The 17,021-nt window shown below is 50.5% G+C and overlaps 6 protein-coding genes across 6 annotated transcripts; 4 read left to right on the top strand and 2 right to left on the bottom strand.

Moving 5' to 3' along the window:
* Positions 1–779: 779 nt before the first annotated feature.
* BGZ61DRAFT_519014 (uncharacterized protein) lies at positions 780–2,111 on the bottom strand (the record flags this gene model as incomplete). The annotated part of the gene is made up of 3 exons (XM_046252381.1): positions 1,430–2,111; positions 1,177–1,226; positions 780–1,000 (listed from the first exon to the last, which is right to left on the bottom strand). Exons 1-3 carry the CDS (start codon positions 1,972–1,974, stop codon positions 780–782), a joined length of 816 nt encoding a protein of 271 aa, XP_046102665.1. The 5' UTR covers positions 1,975–2,111.
* Positions 2,112–2,554: 443 nt separating this feature from the next.
* Positions 2,555–4,737, top strand: BGZ61DRAFT_454276 (POT family protein). The gene is made up of 4 exons (XM_046246192.1): positions 2,555–2,770; positions 2,821–3,197; positions 3,248–3,913; positions 3,975–4,737. Exons 1-4 carry the CDS (start codon positions 2,649–2,651, stop codon positions 4,676–4,678), a joined length of 1,869 nt encoding a protein of 622 aa, XP_046102664.1. The 5' UTR covers positions 2,555–2,648; the 3' UTR covers positions 4,679–4,737.
* A 255-nt stretch (positions 4,738–4,992) lies between these two features.
* Positions 4,993–7,775, top strand: BGZ61DRAFT_454274 (uncharacterized protein). Its single transcript, XM_046246191.1, has 6 exons — positions 4,993–5,114; positions 5,192–5,295; positions 5,346–6,147; positions 6,209–6,981; positions 7,030–7,579; positions 7,630–7,775. The coding sequence occupies exons 1-5, from the start codon at positions 5,073–5,075 to the stop codon at positions 7,289–7,291; spliced, it is 1,983 nt and encodes a 660-aa protein (XP_046102663.1). The 5' UTR covers positions 4,993–5,072; the 3' UTR covers positions 7,292–7,579; positions 7,630–7,775.
* Positions 7,776–7,854: 79 nt separating this feature from the next.
* Positions 7,855–9,554, top strand: BGZ61DRAFT_422769 (iron transporter; the record flags this gene model as incomplete). Its single annotated transcript, XM_046243539.1, has 4 exons — positions 7,855–8,113; positions 8,257–8,426; positions 8,498–9,235; positions 9,291–9,554. 4 exons carry the CDS (start codon positions 7,855–7,857, stop codon positions 9,552–9,554), a joined length of 1,431 nt encoding a protein of 476 aa, XP_046102662.1.
* Positions 9,555–10,510: 956 nt separating this feature from the next.
* On the top strand, positions 10,511–13,735 carry BGZ61DRAFT_533830 (heterokaryon incompatibility protein-domain-containing protein; the record flags this gene model as incomplete). The annotated part of the gene is made up of 1 exon (XM_046254063.1): positions 10,511–13,735. One exon carries the CDS (start codon positions 10,511–10,513, stop codon positions 13,733–13,735), a length of 3,225 nt encoding a protein of 1,074 aa, XP_046102661.1.
* A 150-nt stretch (positions 13,736–13,885) lies between these two features.
* Positions 13,886–15,924, bottom strand: BGZ61DRAFT_422766 (ergosterol biosynthesis ERG4/ERG24). The gene is made up of 3 exons (XM_046243538.1): positions 15,718–15,924; positions 15,336–15,643; positions 13,886–15,272 (listed from the first exon to the last, which is right to left on the bottom strand). Exons 1-3 carry the CDS (start codon positions 15,753–15,755, stop codon positions 14,176–14,178), a joined length of 1,443 nt encoding a protein of 480 aa, XP_046102660.1. The 5' UTR covers positions 15,756–15,924; the 3' UTR covers positions 13,886–14,175.
* Between the last annotated feature and the right edge of the window lie 1,097 nt (positions 15,925–17,021).

Raw genomic sequence — 17,021 nt, 5'->3', positions numbered from 1 at the left:
TCTTTCACGTAATAATATCAATCATCCTCTGAATTGAGGGTTTGTACTGATTCTTTTCAGACCGGGCAGATTGTATGTCGACTGAGAGGATATTAGTTCACTATTAGATCTTTGAACAGTTCAAGTTTGCGTTGGTGAAAGCGCAGAACATGACAGCTCCGAAATCTGAGCCAGCGCCTGATCTTGCCATGTCTGCTGGTGCGGAAAAAAACCGAAGACTCATTGCACATGGGCATTCCGCGGGGGCAGATATCATTGCTAGAGAAAAGCCGAGCAGGGTCAACGGCGGAGAAGAGAAGCATAGATCGCGTCATACTATTCTTGTCGCGGTTGATCTTACTACGAACATTGAGTTTAAAAAATGGCTTGGTCCTACTGTTTCGCTAATATCTATTAAGAGCGATAAAGAGGTGATTGGCATTGCCAATGACACCGCGTATGGGCACAGCTTTGCCGTTTTTAGCCAGGACCTGCGACGAGCACCGAAGATTGCCAAGGAAATTTAAAGCAGAGCAGTCTATAGCAACTCAATGACGGTTCTCGACAATCTCAATCTTTTTTACGAAGAATTCAAGTCTAGTAGATGGGGTCGATTCGATGCACAGGGGGGGCCTTGACGGGTTTCTCAAGATGAAGATCGTGTTATTCTATAGTTAAATGATTATTGAATAGCATGTGCAGAACGTTACAAATGAGAAGCACTCCAAGATGTAGAGCTGCTCTCGAGGCATATCACCAACCACTGAAGCGACGTGTCCAACCATGTGGTATCACATGGTTCAGGCATTCCTGGGAGGACTGAGTATCCCGCGTCGGGCAAGTCCATAGAGTGGCAACACTTCCCGCTGTGAACCATTCGGGGCCACCACTTTCAAGGGGATGCGCATTCCAGGAGTGATTACTCTGTGCCTGTATTGTCCATGAAGACCGTAGTCGACTGGTATGGGTGTGTTTTGTCGATAAGAGACGAGTTTTATGGGCTGCCGGACAATAGCGTGATCTAAATGAGGATTTCGCACCAGTTTTGCACAAGGTGCCAAATTCGACAAGACTTTCCGCAGACAAAGGGGATTGTTGGTGCAATATGACTGACTGGCAGCCGAAGTCCGAAAGTACAGGGCTATTGCGTGTGCAGGAGTTGCTCGAGTTGTTCAGACAAAAACGGGCTTCTCATACCTTGCTGTAAATCTGGAAAGAATTTTCCGACCTCAGCATAGGTCAGAGGGCTGTATCAGCAAAAGCAATAGCAGATGTCAACTCCATTGTGGACATAGTTCTCAGTCCCTTCTTTGACACAGGAACCATTTGCGGAACGTGGCGAGGTAGACTTTTTAATCTACCCCACCATGTGTTCGCGGTCGCAGAAGACATTGTCAGGTTACAGGTGGTATAATTTGACGAGCCAAACCTGCTGTCGAGTCATGCTTACCTCGGTGACTTCAGTGGCTTGACGGTCCGACCGAGGACCCGAAGAGTCTCGACAAAGTTGGAGTGGGAAGGATTCATTTTGGCTGTTACCTTCTGGGGAGCATGTAGCGAGCCAGGCGCTGCGGATAGAGCCTGGCAAAGCAATGAAGTACGTCCATGACGATACCTGTGATAGTATGGTATCTCAACCTCCAAAGGGGCATTCGATGATCTTGAAAATGCTGGAAAGGTGGCAACCGAAACAGCGAAGAGAACACAAGGGAATTCAAGTGCCCCGCCAGTGACATTCCCGCTAACATAAGAGAAGAACTGCTGGATGCTGGACTGGTGGTTGTGCCGGCGGAAAGGAACAATGATGACGAGTATGCTGAGTTCGAGACGGCGTTTTCTTGATTTAGGGCAGTGATGGAGACTCGCCAGCGTGATTACCCCGTTTGAGACTGACAATGCTGAAATGAAGGAGGACGTGGTGTTGATATGAAAGGAAGATGTGGAGGCCGGGCCATTGTGGAGAGACGACTCAAACTGGCCCATATTTCTTTGCATGTACGGACATTGCCCCGGACATTAAAAGTCTCCGAAACAAGTAGCTGAAGGCCAAGACCCATTTAGGAAGGCATTTTTCGGTAACCACATGTTGGCTAACGATGAGGGGAAATCTGATCGTAAATCGTGACATCACTTAGCATGACCTATTGGAGCAATTGTCACCAGACTTGCACTGATGCTTATTTATAAGACGTCTTACTCCAGAGAAAACAATCCCCGGTCTATTCCCTTATCTCGCTCGGGTGACAATTTCCTCGTCGAGTGCGTATTAATCCCTCCCCTTCCGTAGCTATTACTTAATAAATCGTACGTATTACGAGTGGCAATGCCGGGTCTCGCGGCTTCTGTGGGGTTATGCGGGTCCGGAGATGCGGTGATAATTCTAGAAAATTTGCAGCTCATGGAGCCTTCGTAAACCCAGTCGTTGACTCGTCGGCCAAGTTATCCCCGGTTTTAATGCACGGGCGAGTTCCGACTCCCCGCTTATTGCGCTCTTCGGCCCGGATAGGAGAGGCTCTTCAAAAGGTCCTTGGATGGAGCTTCCAACTTGGGAAAGGATTTGATGCCGACGAGCCGTGAGCGGGTGTGGTACGACAATGCCAAAGAGCAAAAGTGCCATACTACGTTGTATACAACACCAGCTGAGAAATGGCCGAATTGCGTGTCTTTGAATGGTCATTTGGCTTTCGTATATTATATCTGGGCCGCTTTGCTTTTCTTTTCCATCTGCCTCTCTGTGTAGACTTGTGATTCACGTTAACATGGCATCCACGCAAGAGAAAGAAAGCGACAAGTACGTCTTGCATATTACAAGTGGGGGAACGCCTCGCTGATCCTTTTTAGACGCGCCGATCCCGTCGCTCAGCCCACGTTCAGGCCGGAGACGGACATCGCGAGCGGCAATGTTATCCAGTACGGCTTGGACGAGAAGGCCGCTGCCGCGTTAAACGCCAGTGCAGAGTCGGCCCCTACCGCAGAGGGAGAGGAGCCCAATGAATACGAGAAGGGCACCCTACGCCGTATTGGCGAGAATCTTCCCGCCTCAGCCTACCTCATCGCCGTGGTCGAGCTCACAGAGCGCTTCACCTACTACGGTGCCCAGGGCTTGTTCCAGAACTACATTAGCAACAGTAAAGATGGATCCGATGGTGCCAAAGGCCTTGGGATGGGCCACCAAGCCGCCACTGGTCTGAACCTGTTCTTCCAGTGGTTTTGCTACGGTAGATTTGCTCTACATGCCTGATGAAATCAATCTGACATCCATGCGCAGTCACTCCCATTCTCGGTGCCATTATTGCCGACCAGTATCTCGGAAAGTACAAGACTATTCTCATCTTCTGTAGCTTCTACTGGGTTGGTTTGGTCATTCTCTGGACCACCGCTCTGCCATCTGCTTTGGCACACGGTGCCAGCATGCCTGGATACATCGTCGCCATCATCGTCATTGGATTGGGCACCGGTGGTATCAAGTCCAACATCGCGCCTCTGATTGCCGACCAATATCAGCGCCGCCGGATGGCCGTTAAGACGGAGAAGAGCGGAGAGCGCGTCATCATTGATCCCGCCATCACGTACCAGAGAATCTACATGATCTTCTATTGGTGCATCAACTTGGGTTCACTCTCGTTGATGGCGACGCCTTTCATGGAGAAGTACAAGGGCTTCTGGACCGCCTTCCTGATGTGCTTCGTCATGTTCAACCTCGGCATTACTGTTCTTGTGACACGTCGACACTCTTTCATTGATCGCCCTCCTCAGGGTTCTGTCATTACCGATGCCTTCAAGGCACTTGGAATGATGATTGCCGCGCGCAATTTGGACGCAGCAAAGCCCTCGTGGCGTGAGGCCAACGGCAAGACCAGAGTGGTTCCCTGGAATGACCACTTTGTTGAGGAACTCAAGCGAGCTCTCCGTGCCTGCAAGGTCTTCATCTTCTGTAAGTCACTGCATCTCGTGCTGTTTTGATTCATTGTGCATGCTAACCTTGTTTCTTCTAGACCCCATCTTCTGGGTTTGCTACGGCCAATTCTCGACCAACTTCGTGACTCAAGCCGGTCAAATGCGAGGCCACGGCATGCCGAACGACTTTATGCAGAACTTTGATCCCGTCTCCATTTTGGTCTTCACACCCATCCTCGAAAGCGTCGTTTATCCCCTGCTTCGCAAGGCCGGAATCGAGCTGCGCCCCATCATGCGAATCACCATTGGATTCTGGCTAGCCGCCATCTGTCTCGCCTACGCCGCTATCGTCCAGCACCTCATCTACAACGCTGGTCCTTGCTACGATTCGCCCGGCAACTGTGAGGCCGGCAAAGACGGAAACGGTTACCTGTCCAACAACGTCCACATTGCTGTTCAGACACCAGCCTACATCTTCATCGGTCTCTCGGAGATTTTCATTTCTGTCACGGGTCTCGAGTACGCTTACACCAAGGCCCCTCCCAGCATGAAGTCGTTCGTCCAGAGTATCTACCTCTTTACCAACGCTTTCGGTTCCGCCATTTCCGAGGCTCTTGTCTCTGTGGCTGTGGACCCCAAGTTTGTGTGGATGTACACTGGCGTCGCTTGCTCTTCATTTGTTACTGGCTGCATCTTTTGGTTCATCTTCCACCACTATGATGCTGAGGAGGAAAAGATGTACGATCTTGACCGCGACCAGCCTTCTCTGACGGAGGACCCTGCAAAGAAGTTGGAGGATTAGGTAGAGAGTAGATAGCTGAAATACATTCAAGCTCAGTACAATGACTGATTCAAACGTGACTTGTCAGGTGTCTTGAGTTATGTAATCGGAGTGAATTGATTCTTGTTCCGCTGAGTCAGTGACAATTGTACCCACTACCCATACGAACTAGGCATAGATCGCAACGTACGACGTGTACAATTGGTGATGTTTTCCATAGTGGAGAGACTTGTCCCAGTTAGCCCAAGCTTGCTTTTCGGAATCGGCGTGGCACCAGTACAGCCCGGTCATGTGGGCTCCGATGCTCCGACAGAATCATCTCAGTATTCCGCAGCATTGTTTCCAACTTTCCAGCTTCATTGCTGGGCGCTTCCAGAGCGGAGAATCAACGGTATCGTATTAACGCCTCGCCAACATGCCTCCCAGACGAGCATGTGACATATGTTACAAGAGAAAGGTACATCCCGAAATCTTCCGCCTCTCCCGAGCAGACATCCTTGCGATGGAACGATATGCCGACTTTCCTCTCCATAGATCCAGTGCTCTATCCCCGATCCAGATGCACCCTGCAACTGGTGCAGTCACCATAATCTGACTTGCAAATTTACAAGGGCAAAGCAAAGAAACACAAAGAACAGGTACGTTTGCGTTCTTCGCACCCCAAGCTCCTGTCTAACGTGCGTACTAGAGCCAGATTGAGTGACATAAAAGAGTTGTTCAATCGCATTGAGCAGCTTGAGGGTGCTCTAGCTCAGAGTACGGCCAATAAGCAGACGCCTCGTGAAGTGTCATCCAGTCCCGCAGAGATAACAACTCCAGCTACCGCACAAGATGAATCTCTTCAATACGTGACTCCATCCAGTCTTGGCGGGCAGTCCTGTGTTCCCGAATCTACGCAGTCCCCCTTGGTTTCACCACAGCCAAACACGCAGCTCCCCAATTTCTCATTTGGGCAAATTCGCTTCTCCGGGCGCCATTTAGGACAGAACTGGTACTACAAGGGAACGCCTTTGCTTTCCGAGGCGGGCCAGAACTGGATATCATCCCGAACTGGCCAAGATGTTAATCTAGGCAAGTTCCATCTGTTTGGCAGTCAGGAAGGTCTGTTTGCTTCGACATTCTCAGCTTTTCAATTGCATATCTCTTCTCAAGAATTATGGGAGCTACCTGATAAGAGTGTGACTCAAAAGATTCTCAGTGGTTTCTTCAGTTCGCCTTCTCGGCTGGCTTTCCCGATACTGGACAAAATACTGTTTGAAGATACCTTGGAAACAGCATATGAACCATTCAATGGAATGCCCTCCTCGCCCGCACATGTGTCGGCCATAGCTTGTGTTAACGCCGCTCTCTCCATTATGTGTCAGCTAAAACGGTCCAGGGAGGTCTCTTCTTCTATCAAGAGCGATGCTTGTGCTACCAAGGCGCAATGCATGCTAGGACATATCACTGGGGATGCAACCTTGGTAAACCTCCAGACAGTGCTCATGTTGGTAAGCTCAGCTTCTGCATCCTTAGCTCAATCATCCTGGGATCGGGACTCATATCAGTTAGCAAATGCATCAGACACATACAGGCCAATGGAAAAATGCCACCTTTATGCACTCAATTGCCTGCCGCATGGTTTGCGGGCTTGGCGGACACATATATCAGCCTTTGCCCTGTACAGAACGACAGAGCAGCCACATCCGAATGCTTTTCTGGTTGTGCTACGGGTTGGACAAGGATATCTCTCTCCGTTCCGGGCAACCTCCCCTTCTCACGGAGGATTATTGTGATCTAACCCCGCCCGAAGATTATTTGAGTTGTTACTCTTGCTCGCCCGGGCCGGATGATGGAGTCTCAAGGACTAGTGGCGATACCGATGGGATCTTCACCTCTCATTTCCCTGGAGACCCTGGCCTAAGCTATCTTAAAGAGAAAACTTGCCGTCTTCTCTATTCACCTCAGGCATTTAGGATGACCGACAGCCAACTACTCCTCCATATTCGCCAGCTAGATGACGAGCTTGAGAGCTGGCGAATCTCCATCCCCCCTGAATTCCGCCCCAAACTTTCCATTCCTCCAAATCGCCCTCTGCTTCCAGCTGGGATGAAGGCCCCGCAAATCATTCGATATATCAACCTGCAACTAGATTATCACTACCTTACGACGGCAATTCATACGACGGTTAGGAGGTGCGGCGCCGGTAGCCCTGAGGCCGATGATTTGCCCGAGGATCTCCATATCGTTGCTCATTCAAGCACCGACCTTACCTTAGAAGCGAGCCGCTCAACTCTCCTATTTTTGAAGGCCCCCATATCGACGTTGGCGGAAGAAGCATTTTGGTGAGTCTAAATGATGTTTCGCAAGGACCAATGCTGATGTGCAAATAGGCACATCGTCTTCTATTCTACCGTGGCTGCCATGTCTCTGTTCACAAACATCCTACTGCACCCCCTCGATACCCGAGTACAACTAGATATTGAACTTTTAGTATCGGCCGTCGGCATAATCCGCAGTATGCCATTGGGTACACTAACACACGACGAGGTTGACCATGTACAACAAACAAATGACTTTATAATAGAGCTAGTACGGCTTGGGAGTTGCGCTATCTCGAAGGCAAAGAGAGAAGAAAGATACGAACTGGGTTAGGTGGGAGCGTATTGCCGACAATAGTCATTCCGTACAAATCGGTATGATAGAGAGCTGGAGTGAAACGTGCAAGCGGCGTGCAATTGAAATCACAAATTAAAACTACCGAATGCTCACGGCGAGGTCCGAGAATTGTGACATTGCTGGAGCTTCGTACAGCGGTGCATCGCTCAACCTCAAATTCAGATTCGGGCAAGTACAAGTAAGTATCGCCCCGTCCACGACCGGTAAACACGCTTCAACTCCGATCATTCTTCCCTGATCTGGCGATTGCTTGACTTCTGTGGAGTATGTCTCCCCTGGCTCTGATCTCATTCCCGCATCTAATCTGGTTGTAGATTAGCCTGGGGACATGCTCTGCACAGGCCACGGAGTACGGAGCTTTGATGCCTCCGTCAATATCGGAACTGCGAGGCGCTGAGTGACGGCATTCCCTGAGATCAGCTCACAAAAGCTGTTGGCTACTTATGCTTGTATATAAAAGTCTCTTACTTCGTAGGGAAATTACGGCCTATTTGTCTACAATTTATTTTTTCCTCTGCTCGTCTCATTTGTTCGCCAAGATGCAATCACGACGACCTCGTATCGATGTGGAAGTCGCTCCACCAGACGAACATACTTCTCTCCTCAGAGCTGACATTCCAAATGACGACTCGGTCACCTTGACACATCGAATATCCCCTCGGATCGCACACCGTCTCTATCTATCTCACTTCTTATCTACTTGGAACTCTCGAGTCTTCGAGTTCGGCGCAGTGCTGTACCTTGCAACCATATTTCCCGGCACGTTGCTTCCCATGTCGGTGTATGCTCTCACGCGAGGTCTCTCCGCTGTGATATTCGCACCCGCGATCGGGCAACACATCGATACTAATGACCGCCTCCAAGTCGTACGCGCGTCTATAGGCATGTCGCCCCGCCACCTTTGTCAGCTCCAAGATCATTAACTAACAATCAGATCGCAGTCTTCCAGCGATTAGCTGTGGCATCCTCTTGCGCCATATTCTACATCTTATACATCCGCCTCTCATCTAGTAACAATGGTCGCATAGTCATGCTCAGCGTTGTCTCCTTCTTAGCCTGTGTCGAGAAGCTGTACTCCATCGTAAACCTCGTCTCGATTGAGAAAGACTGGGTAAGTACTTTCGTAATTACGACATATTCCTAGTCACATCCTAGTCCCATCTAACGATATCACTTTCATAGGTCGTTGTCCTCGCTGAGAATGATATATCCGCCCTGGCTACCTTAAATGCGCAGATGCGACGAATCGACCTGCTGTGCAAGCTCCTCGGGCCTCTGTGCATTGCACTCATTGATGGCCTATCGACAGAAGCAGCTATTATCGCCAATTTCACCATGAACATCACTTCGGTAGTGGTAGAATACTTCGCAATAGCTTGGATCTACTACGAAGTCCCAGACCTCCAAGAGAGTAGATCAAAGCCTCGGTCAGCGCAACCAGGCCCACCGTCGCCTCAGAGAGATTCTATTGCGACTGCAGGGGCCATTACCCAGACTCGCAGCGCTTTCAGTCGGTTCATTGCTGATTTCAGCTTTTACTTCCACCATCGCGTATTTCTCCCGTCAATCGCGGGCGCGCTACTATATCTCACTGTTCTTAGCTTTTCCGGTCAAATGGTCACGTACCTGGTTGCCTCTGGTTATAATGCAACACAAATAACCATTGCGAGAACTTTAAGCGTTGCGTTTGAGGTCATGGCCACCTGGGTTGCGCCTTGGCTGATAAGTCGGATTGGACCGGTGCGAGCAGGTCTCTGGTTGAGTAATTGCCAGGTCATACCTCTTATCGCTGGCATCACAGTTTTTGGGGGTTTCATGGACAATCCAGTCATCTCTGCTGGCGGTCTAGTCATTGGGACCATTGTGAGTCGACTAGGTCTCCGAGGTTTCGACTTGTGTATGCAAGTCATTGTGCAGGAGGTAACGATTTCAGTCAACAACCGAACCTCAACTTAAAGACTAATTCTTTGGTTAGGAAGTAGAGGCTGAGAGCCGTGGCTCTTTCTCTTCGGTTGAAGCTGCCTGGCAAAATGCCTTTGAGCTGCTTTCCTACTTTTCAACAATTGTGTTCTTTCGTCCCTCACAGTTCTTTTGGCCATCATTCATTTCTGGTACAGCCGTCACTACAGCAAGCTTCGCCTACACTATCTACGTCTACCGTCGAAGAGGTCACTTGTTGCACTTGGAAAAGCTCACAGACCTTTTATGGAAGGAGGCCGGAGGTACTACTTGCCTCTAGACTACAGAGTACTACATACTACGTAGCCTGGGATATCGAGTAAATTGAAGTGTGAAGGTGCATCTTAGTCGTAGAGAGGAAAATCCATGTCCATTTTTACTCATAAATTTGGGCACAATCTTAAGCCAAAGAAGCTTGGTACTGAGCCGCCTACAAACGCGTGTGTCTGTCACTACCCTCGCACTAGGCTAAGCACTCATATCGTGTTGACGGCTGTGCCTGAGCGAGGAGGAACTTGCATTGAAATTGACTGGACTCCGGGCTAGCTTTCGGTGGAAATTTTAAGAAAGGCTGACTTTGGGATCATAAACTCAAGGTGACACTGTTATTGGACAGTTGTCCTTGTTTCAGGCTCCAGAAGGAGGGTTCTAAGAAAAGCGACTATCCCGGGGTGTCAAGGAGAACCATTGAGGATTTATTTATAGCATCGGCCGCCGATGTCATCGGGTGAACCGCCATGAGTGATTACTGGACAGCAAAATGTTAAGGGGGCATGTAAACGTCATTCTCTGGCCGAAATGTCGCCGAGCCTCGTGCGGCTGAGTGGTTGTAGCGCAGCAATACAAGCAGGCAACGCCAATAAGGAACGAAACTGCAGCCACATAATCCTCCTCATGCTTGGCACTGCACTTTGCCACTTGCAGTGGCATGCAATATGCAAGTTCTCGGGAGATTTGCGTCAGATGGCGTACTGCCTTGAGAATAGACACCGCCCAGGGACATATTGATTCGTGGACATAAACGATTGAACTGAGGCGCAATGGTAACACAGCAGGTCGAATACGAAGTACATCATGCAGTACGTGTCAACCGATTCAGTATTCACTTCGTCGGGGGGGAATTGGGGGCTCAATCCCCGAGTATTTCTCTTCCCTTCAGTCCACTTTTCCACTTTCCGACCAGACTCTTGCACCCTCTATCAAAAAAGTAACGACGGCGGCTCAACCGAAAGCAAAATGGCACCAAACGAAGCAGAATTCCTGTCAAGCGGATATGAGCTGGAGCAACTATCACCCAAAGGCGTCAAAGATATAAGGAAGGTGTTTGAGCAGGGCAATTCAACATCGACTCCCAACTACAAATCCATGACGAACACCAGCAATTCACCAGCATTCTCGAATCCTTCCACGCCACGTTCGAGTGTGAATCTTCCAAGAAACGCACCTGGAAGGCCCTCAAAGCCCGCCAAGTTTAAGAGCAAGCCTCATATGCCACCGTCTGTCCCACCTCCCTCTATTCCACCTCGTTCTTTTCCACCGCCGCCTCCACCTTGTCGTCCGCGTCCACCGCCGCCTCTACCTTGCCGTCCGCGTTCATTGCCCGATCATTCTAGCGCTTCCGACACGCGCTCCGCGTCAGTCTCATCGCTAGGGACTCAAGATCCTCCCCCCACTCTTGAACCTATTCAACGACCTTCCAACCGATTCAGCAGCATCTTCAAGTCCGGCCCTCTCTGCAGGGTGTGCACCAAGATCAATTTCAGTCAATTTGACCCGAATACCATCTCCTCGAACCAAGATGGCGAACAATACTCTATTGAACTGAAGCATCTTCTCAAGGAGCGAAAGACATGCAGCTTCTGCGGGTTACTCTTCCAGGCCCTTTGCCTGCCCGAAAATGACCCCTTGCGTGATAAAGATCTGCAGACAACCATCAAGGAGGATAAGAGCTTCCCCCAGAACGATCAAGTCAACTTCGAAACATGGGCCCAGGTGCGCGAGAATATATGGAGCACGAAGAATAATGCATTCCTCATCAAGAAGGACTCTCGTTGGCCGTTTGGTGGGCACACAAAAGATAGCTTCGAGATGCAAGCACGGATGAAAATCACCAAGAAGACTAAGAAAAACAAGATTAAAGCCTTCGAAGAGTCGAATACGGAGACGGATGTTGATTCTAATGCTGAGATGGAGATCAAACGCAACGTCGAAATTTCGACCAACGTCGAGTTTCAGGAATCACACGGCCTGGACATCAATTCCCGAGTAGTCGGCGAAGGGGCCAAGAAAGCCTTTCGAGTGGCCGAGGAGTTCGACAATAATGAAGAACGCACACGATGGTACACGTTCATCCGCGAGATGATCCCAGACCCAGCCTTCTTCAACGAGATGGAGAAGAAGAAAGTTCCCGCCGCACTCTGGATAATTGTGTATGGCGCGTCGCACAAAAACTCGGGAGTCATGGAAGTCACTGTTTTCGGCTGCAGTAAGCGTATCACCCACGTCTTGAAGACGCTGAGCCACTTTCGACTCCGTGTTGCCTCGCCAGAGGTCTACACGGAAGACCAGAGTCTCCGCTACGGCAAGATTATCAACAAGACCAAGATTGATATGGAGCTTTGTCGGAAATGGGTGGATCACTGCCGGAATAAACATGGGGATACATGCAACAAACCCAAATGGTCAAAGACCCTTCAGAGGCCGACGGGAACCGACTTCAGGCTCATCGACGTGTTAAAGATGGCAATTGTTGAGCCGAATAAGATGACAACTCAATACAGCTACGCCGCTTTGTCATATGTCTGGGGACCTGAACAGCACTCGAAGGGCATTGAGTGTTTGAAAAGCACCAACAAATCTGACCTCTTCAAGCCTATGAGTCTCAGTGGTAAACGTGTTGGGAACGTCATTGCGGATGCAATGGAGATTACACGCAAGCTTGGACTGCGCTATCTTTGGGCCGATCGTCTTTGCATCCTACAGCATCAACAGAACGACAAGGAAGAACAACTACAGCAAATGGATCGAATTTACGGCAGCGCTGTGGTCACCATCGCCGCTGCGTCTTGTAATCATCTCGATGAGCCTATCGTCGGTGTCACCACAGAGCGTTCCGTCACCCAACTCGCCGAGCAAGTAACAGCGGACCCTCAGATCAATGTACTCGTGCCTTGTAAACGCAATACAAGTTTGAGACCGTGGTCGACAAGGGCCTGGACTCTGCAGGAGAAATTGCTGTCTAAACGACTTCTCGTCTTCCACGACGGGATGGTTGACTTCTACTGCTCTTGTGGCGTTTCTTACGAGGACATGGCGGCCGATGACTCCTGCATTAGCAAACCGCCCCCTCTTGTCGGGTTGTCCGTTGGGCGTCTCGTTTCGTTGACGACACCCGGGCTGCGACTACTACGCTCGCCTGTCTTTGCACAGTACACGTCTTTGATCGAGCAGTACACGCCGCGGAAGATGTCAACGACGTCGGATGCTATAAACGCTATATCAGGCATGCTTCAAATTCTCATCACCAACCAGCAGGACTCGCAGCGAAAGACGCCACCGCTGAGCGGTCTCCCCGAGGAGTTCTTGGACCAGGCGTTGCACTGGCAACCGGCGGCGGGCGAGAACGTCCGCCTCAAGCTACGAGTAACCTCGAACAACTCTGGTAATACGAGGTTCATGTTCCCGAGTTGGTCATGGGCCGCATGGACAGCCGTTGAAGATACTGAAGGATGTGATGGGGGCGTGCGCTACGAAGCACCGTTTAGAGCCCAGACTGATGACGATGGAGGACTGAAGAAAGTTGTTCCAGATGAAGGAGACAAAGCAGAAGAATTTATGAGACCGCTATTGAAGTGGTACGTGGTGGATCGGGTTTTTCCTAATCAGACTCACCCACGCCTTCGACCTTTGAACAAGACTGGCCTCGGCCTCGCCTTGAACAACGACGTCGATATCAAAGAGTGGAACATATTGGTCAGCGCGGCTACGGGCAACCTAAACTGTAGCATGCCCTCCCTTGACAACAGCATAACTAGGCTGCTAACGGACCAACACCTCGTCTTCAGGACGAAAATCGCCCAGTTCCGCCTCGGGAAGACACGCATCAGGACCGATACTACCTGGAAGCGAAACGACACCGGAAAGCTCATCGTATCCTCACAGCTCAAGATACGCGAGACTCCCATCATGGGAGGTGGTATCGAGGTCGGCCGGGTCTGGCTCCCGGACCCGGACGGACACACGCCGGGCCAGCTGCTCTATGACTTTGCCCTCATTTCCGAGGCGCAGTACTTTGGCGACGAGGACTGTGTCGATTTTACGGACTATCCGCTCTTCAATGTCATGCTTCTGAGCCGGGAAGATGGAGGGCGGCCATTTGCTCGACGCGAGGCGATGGGAAGGCTCACCAAGAAAGCGTGGCGGCTTGTACCAAGTAGAGAGGAGGTTGTTGTTTTGGGATAGAGTGGCCAGCATGTTTAGATTCCAAAATCCAATTTTCTTTGCTTCCTATTAAAAGATACGGGTTTTATAGAAGACCATGGTGACTTTCTCATTTACAGTGGTTCAAAAGGCATTACCCCCCCCCCCCAACTGTCCAAATGCTGTATCAGCGCCCTGACGAGTGGTGGAGATGCGACGTTTGCAAATAACCAATCTTGTCAAGATCCTAGTCTGCTCATTCAATGAAGTGACTGACAACGGTTCGAACTACCAGTTGGACGGGGTCAATTGTGGAAGATTGACATGTATTCAGTGTGTACCTTAGTTAAACTTCTTTGGTCGAGCTAGCTTCTCAACGGCTACCCTGAGACTGTCAATTGCTAATACATACCATCAACTTTGCCAACGTCAAGATGTATGCACAAGATGCAAAGAAGCTGCCCCTGCAAAACAGTAACCGTTTAGTAAATCTTGGGAATGATCCTCCACTTCACTGTCTTCTTATACTTTTCCCAGTCCTCCCCATACTTCTCTGAGCAAGCGGCATCGTCTCTCCGCTCACGGTGAATCAACAAAAATCCAAACCAAGCCGAATAGAAGTAAGTGAAGAGCATTCCCCATCCTGCTGCGCCTTCCTGGACCACTTCGCGGCCGTCTAGCATTTTCGTAATGCCTACGCTGGTCAGGGCAGTTCCCGCTGGAACAATGAGATAGCCGGCAAGTCCTGTGGGCAGACAAAAGGGCAGGGATTGTACCCAATCTCCAAAGTAGTTGATATGGCGGGCCCTTCCCCACCAGCCACCAGTGAGGAGCCTCGTTCCTCTCTTGGTTTGGATATACGGCATGTTTGCCACCGCCGGGTGAGTGGGATTGGTGCGGAACATGTTCTTCTGAGAATTCGTGGCTCTGAAAATGTACACGCCAGTGGAAAAGACGGCCCCGATAGCCGCAACGGCAGGCCATCCCAGGTGAACCGGGTAGGTGGACAGGTAACGACACTGCGTGGAGTAGAGAAATGGCACCCAAACTATGTCACCAAAACTCAGCATGAATCCCATTCCGTCTGTGGTGATGTCCATCATGCCCAAGAGGCCAGCCTCTGCGTACTGGCCTTCCAGAACATAGTATGACTGAACCAGGCCCACAATGATGATGCTATCGGATACATAACCGTAGGTGCGGTACTGTTTCGCGATGAAGGCGCAATCCAGAAGAGCCCATCCAGTAAGGCCAGGACGCATCTCCAACCAGGCTTTGATATCAATTTCTCCAATCAGAGGAATCGTGATTCGGGGATTGAGCTCACGGCCAATGAAGAAGTCGTAGATGAGGTTTCCGGTGTGCCCGCCCCTGGCCAACTCACGCAACTCAGGATTGCCCTGCTTGACGCTGAAGCTGCCGATGTACACGTAGATGGAGATGGCGTAGGCGAGGATGATATTTGCCGTCAGGAGCTGCAGGTAGTTTTCGGAGATGAACGTCCACACGGCGAATTCGGCCCCGTAGAGGTAGGTTCCGACAGCACAACCGGCAAACTGGACGGCTGTGGCGTAGAAAGCTAAAAGACGCGACTCATTAATATTTGCAAGTAAAAACGGCAGCCTAAGCCAGGAGGGTTTACCATTAAAGCGATATTTAAGAGGCCGGCCAGACTCGCGCAACTTCGTGCCGTATACTTCGTGGGCAGGCAGCACTCGATAGAGGATCAGGCTGAGGAGGTAGTAGGCGGACAACCAGCCTGTGGCCTTCCAGCTTGCAAATCCCCAAAGGCCATCGTCAGGCCACGGAATCTCGGACTTGAGCTTGTCCCAAGTGAGGGTGCGAGGATCTAGCAAAGAGGGAGGAGGACAGCCTGAGATGTCGTTGCAGCCGAGAAAGAGAACATTCATCAAGATGGGGAGACCAAAGACGATTCCTGTAGCGCCAGCACTGCCGAGATGGTGTTATTGTCAACAAAGTGAACTGAAATCACGGCATCACTCGACAATGGCTTGTTTACTTACGGGCCGCCAAATTCATATTGATGCTGTAGGGTAACCATACTGGGCCCGACCCACCGCTTGGCACGCGAGAACAGGGGTGCTGAGGGAAGTCTTATCAATTCAGCTCACGCTGGAAAGATTTCGGAGACGGGAAAAAGGGAATCGAGCGTTGGTGGCTTCAAGTATACAATCATACTCTCAGCGAAGATGAAGCGCTTTTAAGTCGACAGCTGGCTCTTATGTATTGGTGTTTTTAGAACATCAGGCCAGTCTGGGAGCATCGGAAGTGACTTGCTCCGCCCCGCAATATTGTCGTACCGTCGCTCTAAGCGCATCTGGTGTGGCCGGGATTGACAAATTCGCGACTGTGGTTGGCTCGTCTACGCGTCGAAATACGCCAAGCACGAACTTGTTGGCGCATGGTTGAGATGGAGCGGGGACGGGCTGCTCGGCCTCCTGAAGACGGGCGACGCGGGTTCCATCGTGTCGATGAAGCCAATACGGCCGTCGGTTTCTTGGTCAAGTAGGCGAAGAGCAAGGAAGCTTGCGAGCCCGAATGGAACCTCCAGCGCGATACTGACTGTCACAGCCCGTAAAACCGGCTGTAACAGTACCCACACTTTCTTTGGTCCTCGGCACAAACACAAGAGCCCAGTCTCATTGTACAGAGACCAAATCTCAGCAATGAAACCACTGCCAATGACATTGAGCCACATAGAAGAGTCAGAACACTATATTAGAGCCCCAAGCTCCTGCTATCGACGCGCTTAGTTACATCAAACTATCTTTGACACATCACCTGACCGTGACCTACATTGCTCACCTTGACGTCCTGATCCACTCAATCTTACACCCACGTCCCAGCCTACCCTATACTATCGCAGAAGGATTAGCCGGATCGTCACAGGCCGTCCAGCAAATACAATCTTCTGATATTTAGCCGAAGCTTTGCTTTGCTACTTAGGCATTGTAGCCCCAATGCCGTTTCAAAGGTTGACATGCCAGTTCCTTAGATCCTGTTCGGAATCACAGATACTCGCAGCTGGGCCATCCGCAACTGTATCCACTACCTAATCCTTCGTCTTATCAATCCAATAGTGTTGCTGTTTTAGACTGCCTATAGTTCTGTCTGCAACCCTTGCGAACAGACTGATAAGCAGCCCTGTCTTCAGCAGTCAATTCTGTAATAGATCGGTGCATTGGAACGGATCAGGTGTCTCATGGATACAGATCGGAACGAGGGTCTGGCTAGACCCTTGACTGGCTGGCTGTCGGATTTACCGGAGTCGTTCGGGCTCGATCCTTTGTGAAGGGATTCTTCGGAC

The sequence above is a fragment of the Ilyonectria robusta genome (genome assembly GCF_021365365.1).
Source record: "Ilyonectria robusta strain PMI_751 chromosome Unknown BGZ61scaffold_13, whole genome shotgun sequence".
Taxonomy (NCBI): Eukaryota; Fungi; Ascomycota; class Sordariomycetes; order Hypocreales; family Nectriaceae; genus Ilyonectria; species Ilyonectria robusta.
This window is presented reverse-complemented; position numbering and strand designations above follow the sequence as displayed.

Coding starts and splice junctions, on each gene's coding strand:
- BGZ61DRAFT_454276 (XM_046246192.1), top strand. CDS start 2,649: ATGGTCATTTGGCTTTCGTATATTATATCTGGGCCGCTTTGCTTTTCT. Junction 3,198..3,247: donor CTTCCAGTGGTTTTGCTACG/GTAGATTTGCTC, acceptor ATCCATGCGCAG/TCACTCCCATTCTCGGTGCC. Junction 3,914..3,974: donor CTGCAAGGTCTTCATCTTCT/GTAAGTCACTGC, acceptor TGTTTCTTCTAG/ACCCCATCTTCTGGGTTTGC.
- BGZ61DRAFT_454274 (XM_046246191.1), top strand. CDS start 5,073: ATGCCTCCCAGACGAGCATGTGACATATGTTACAAGAGAAAG. Junction 5,296..5,345: donor CAAAGAAACACAAAGAACAG/GTACGTTTGCGT, acceptor CGTGCGTACTAG/AGCCAGATTGAGTGACATAA. Junction 6,982..7,029: donor TTGGCGGAAGAAGCATTTTG/GTGAGTCTAAAT, acceptor ATGTGCAAATAG/GCACATCGTCTTCTATTCTA.
- BGZ61DRAFT_422766 (XM_046243538.1), bottom strand. CDS start 15,755: ATGGTTACCCTACAGCATCAATATGAATTTGGCGGCCC. Junction 15,644..15,717: donor CAATATGAATTTGGCGGCCC/GTAAGTAAACAA, acceptor CCATCTCGGCAG/TGCTGGCGCTACAGGAATCG. Junction 15,273..15,335: donor TCTTAAATATCGCTTTAATG/GTAAACCCTCCT, acceptor CGCGTCTTTTAG/CTTTCTACGCCACAGCCGTC.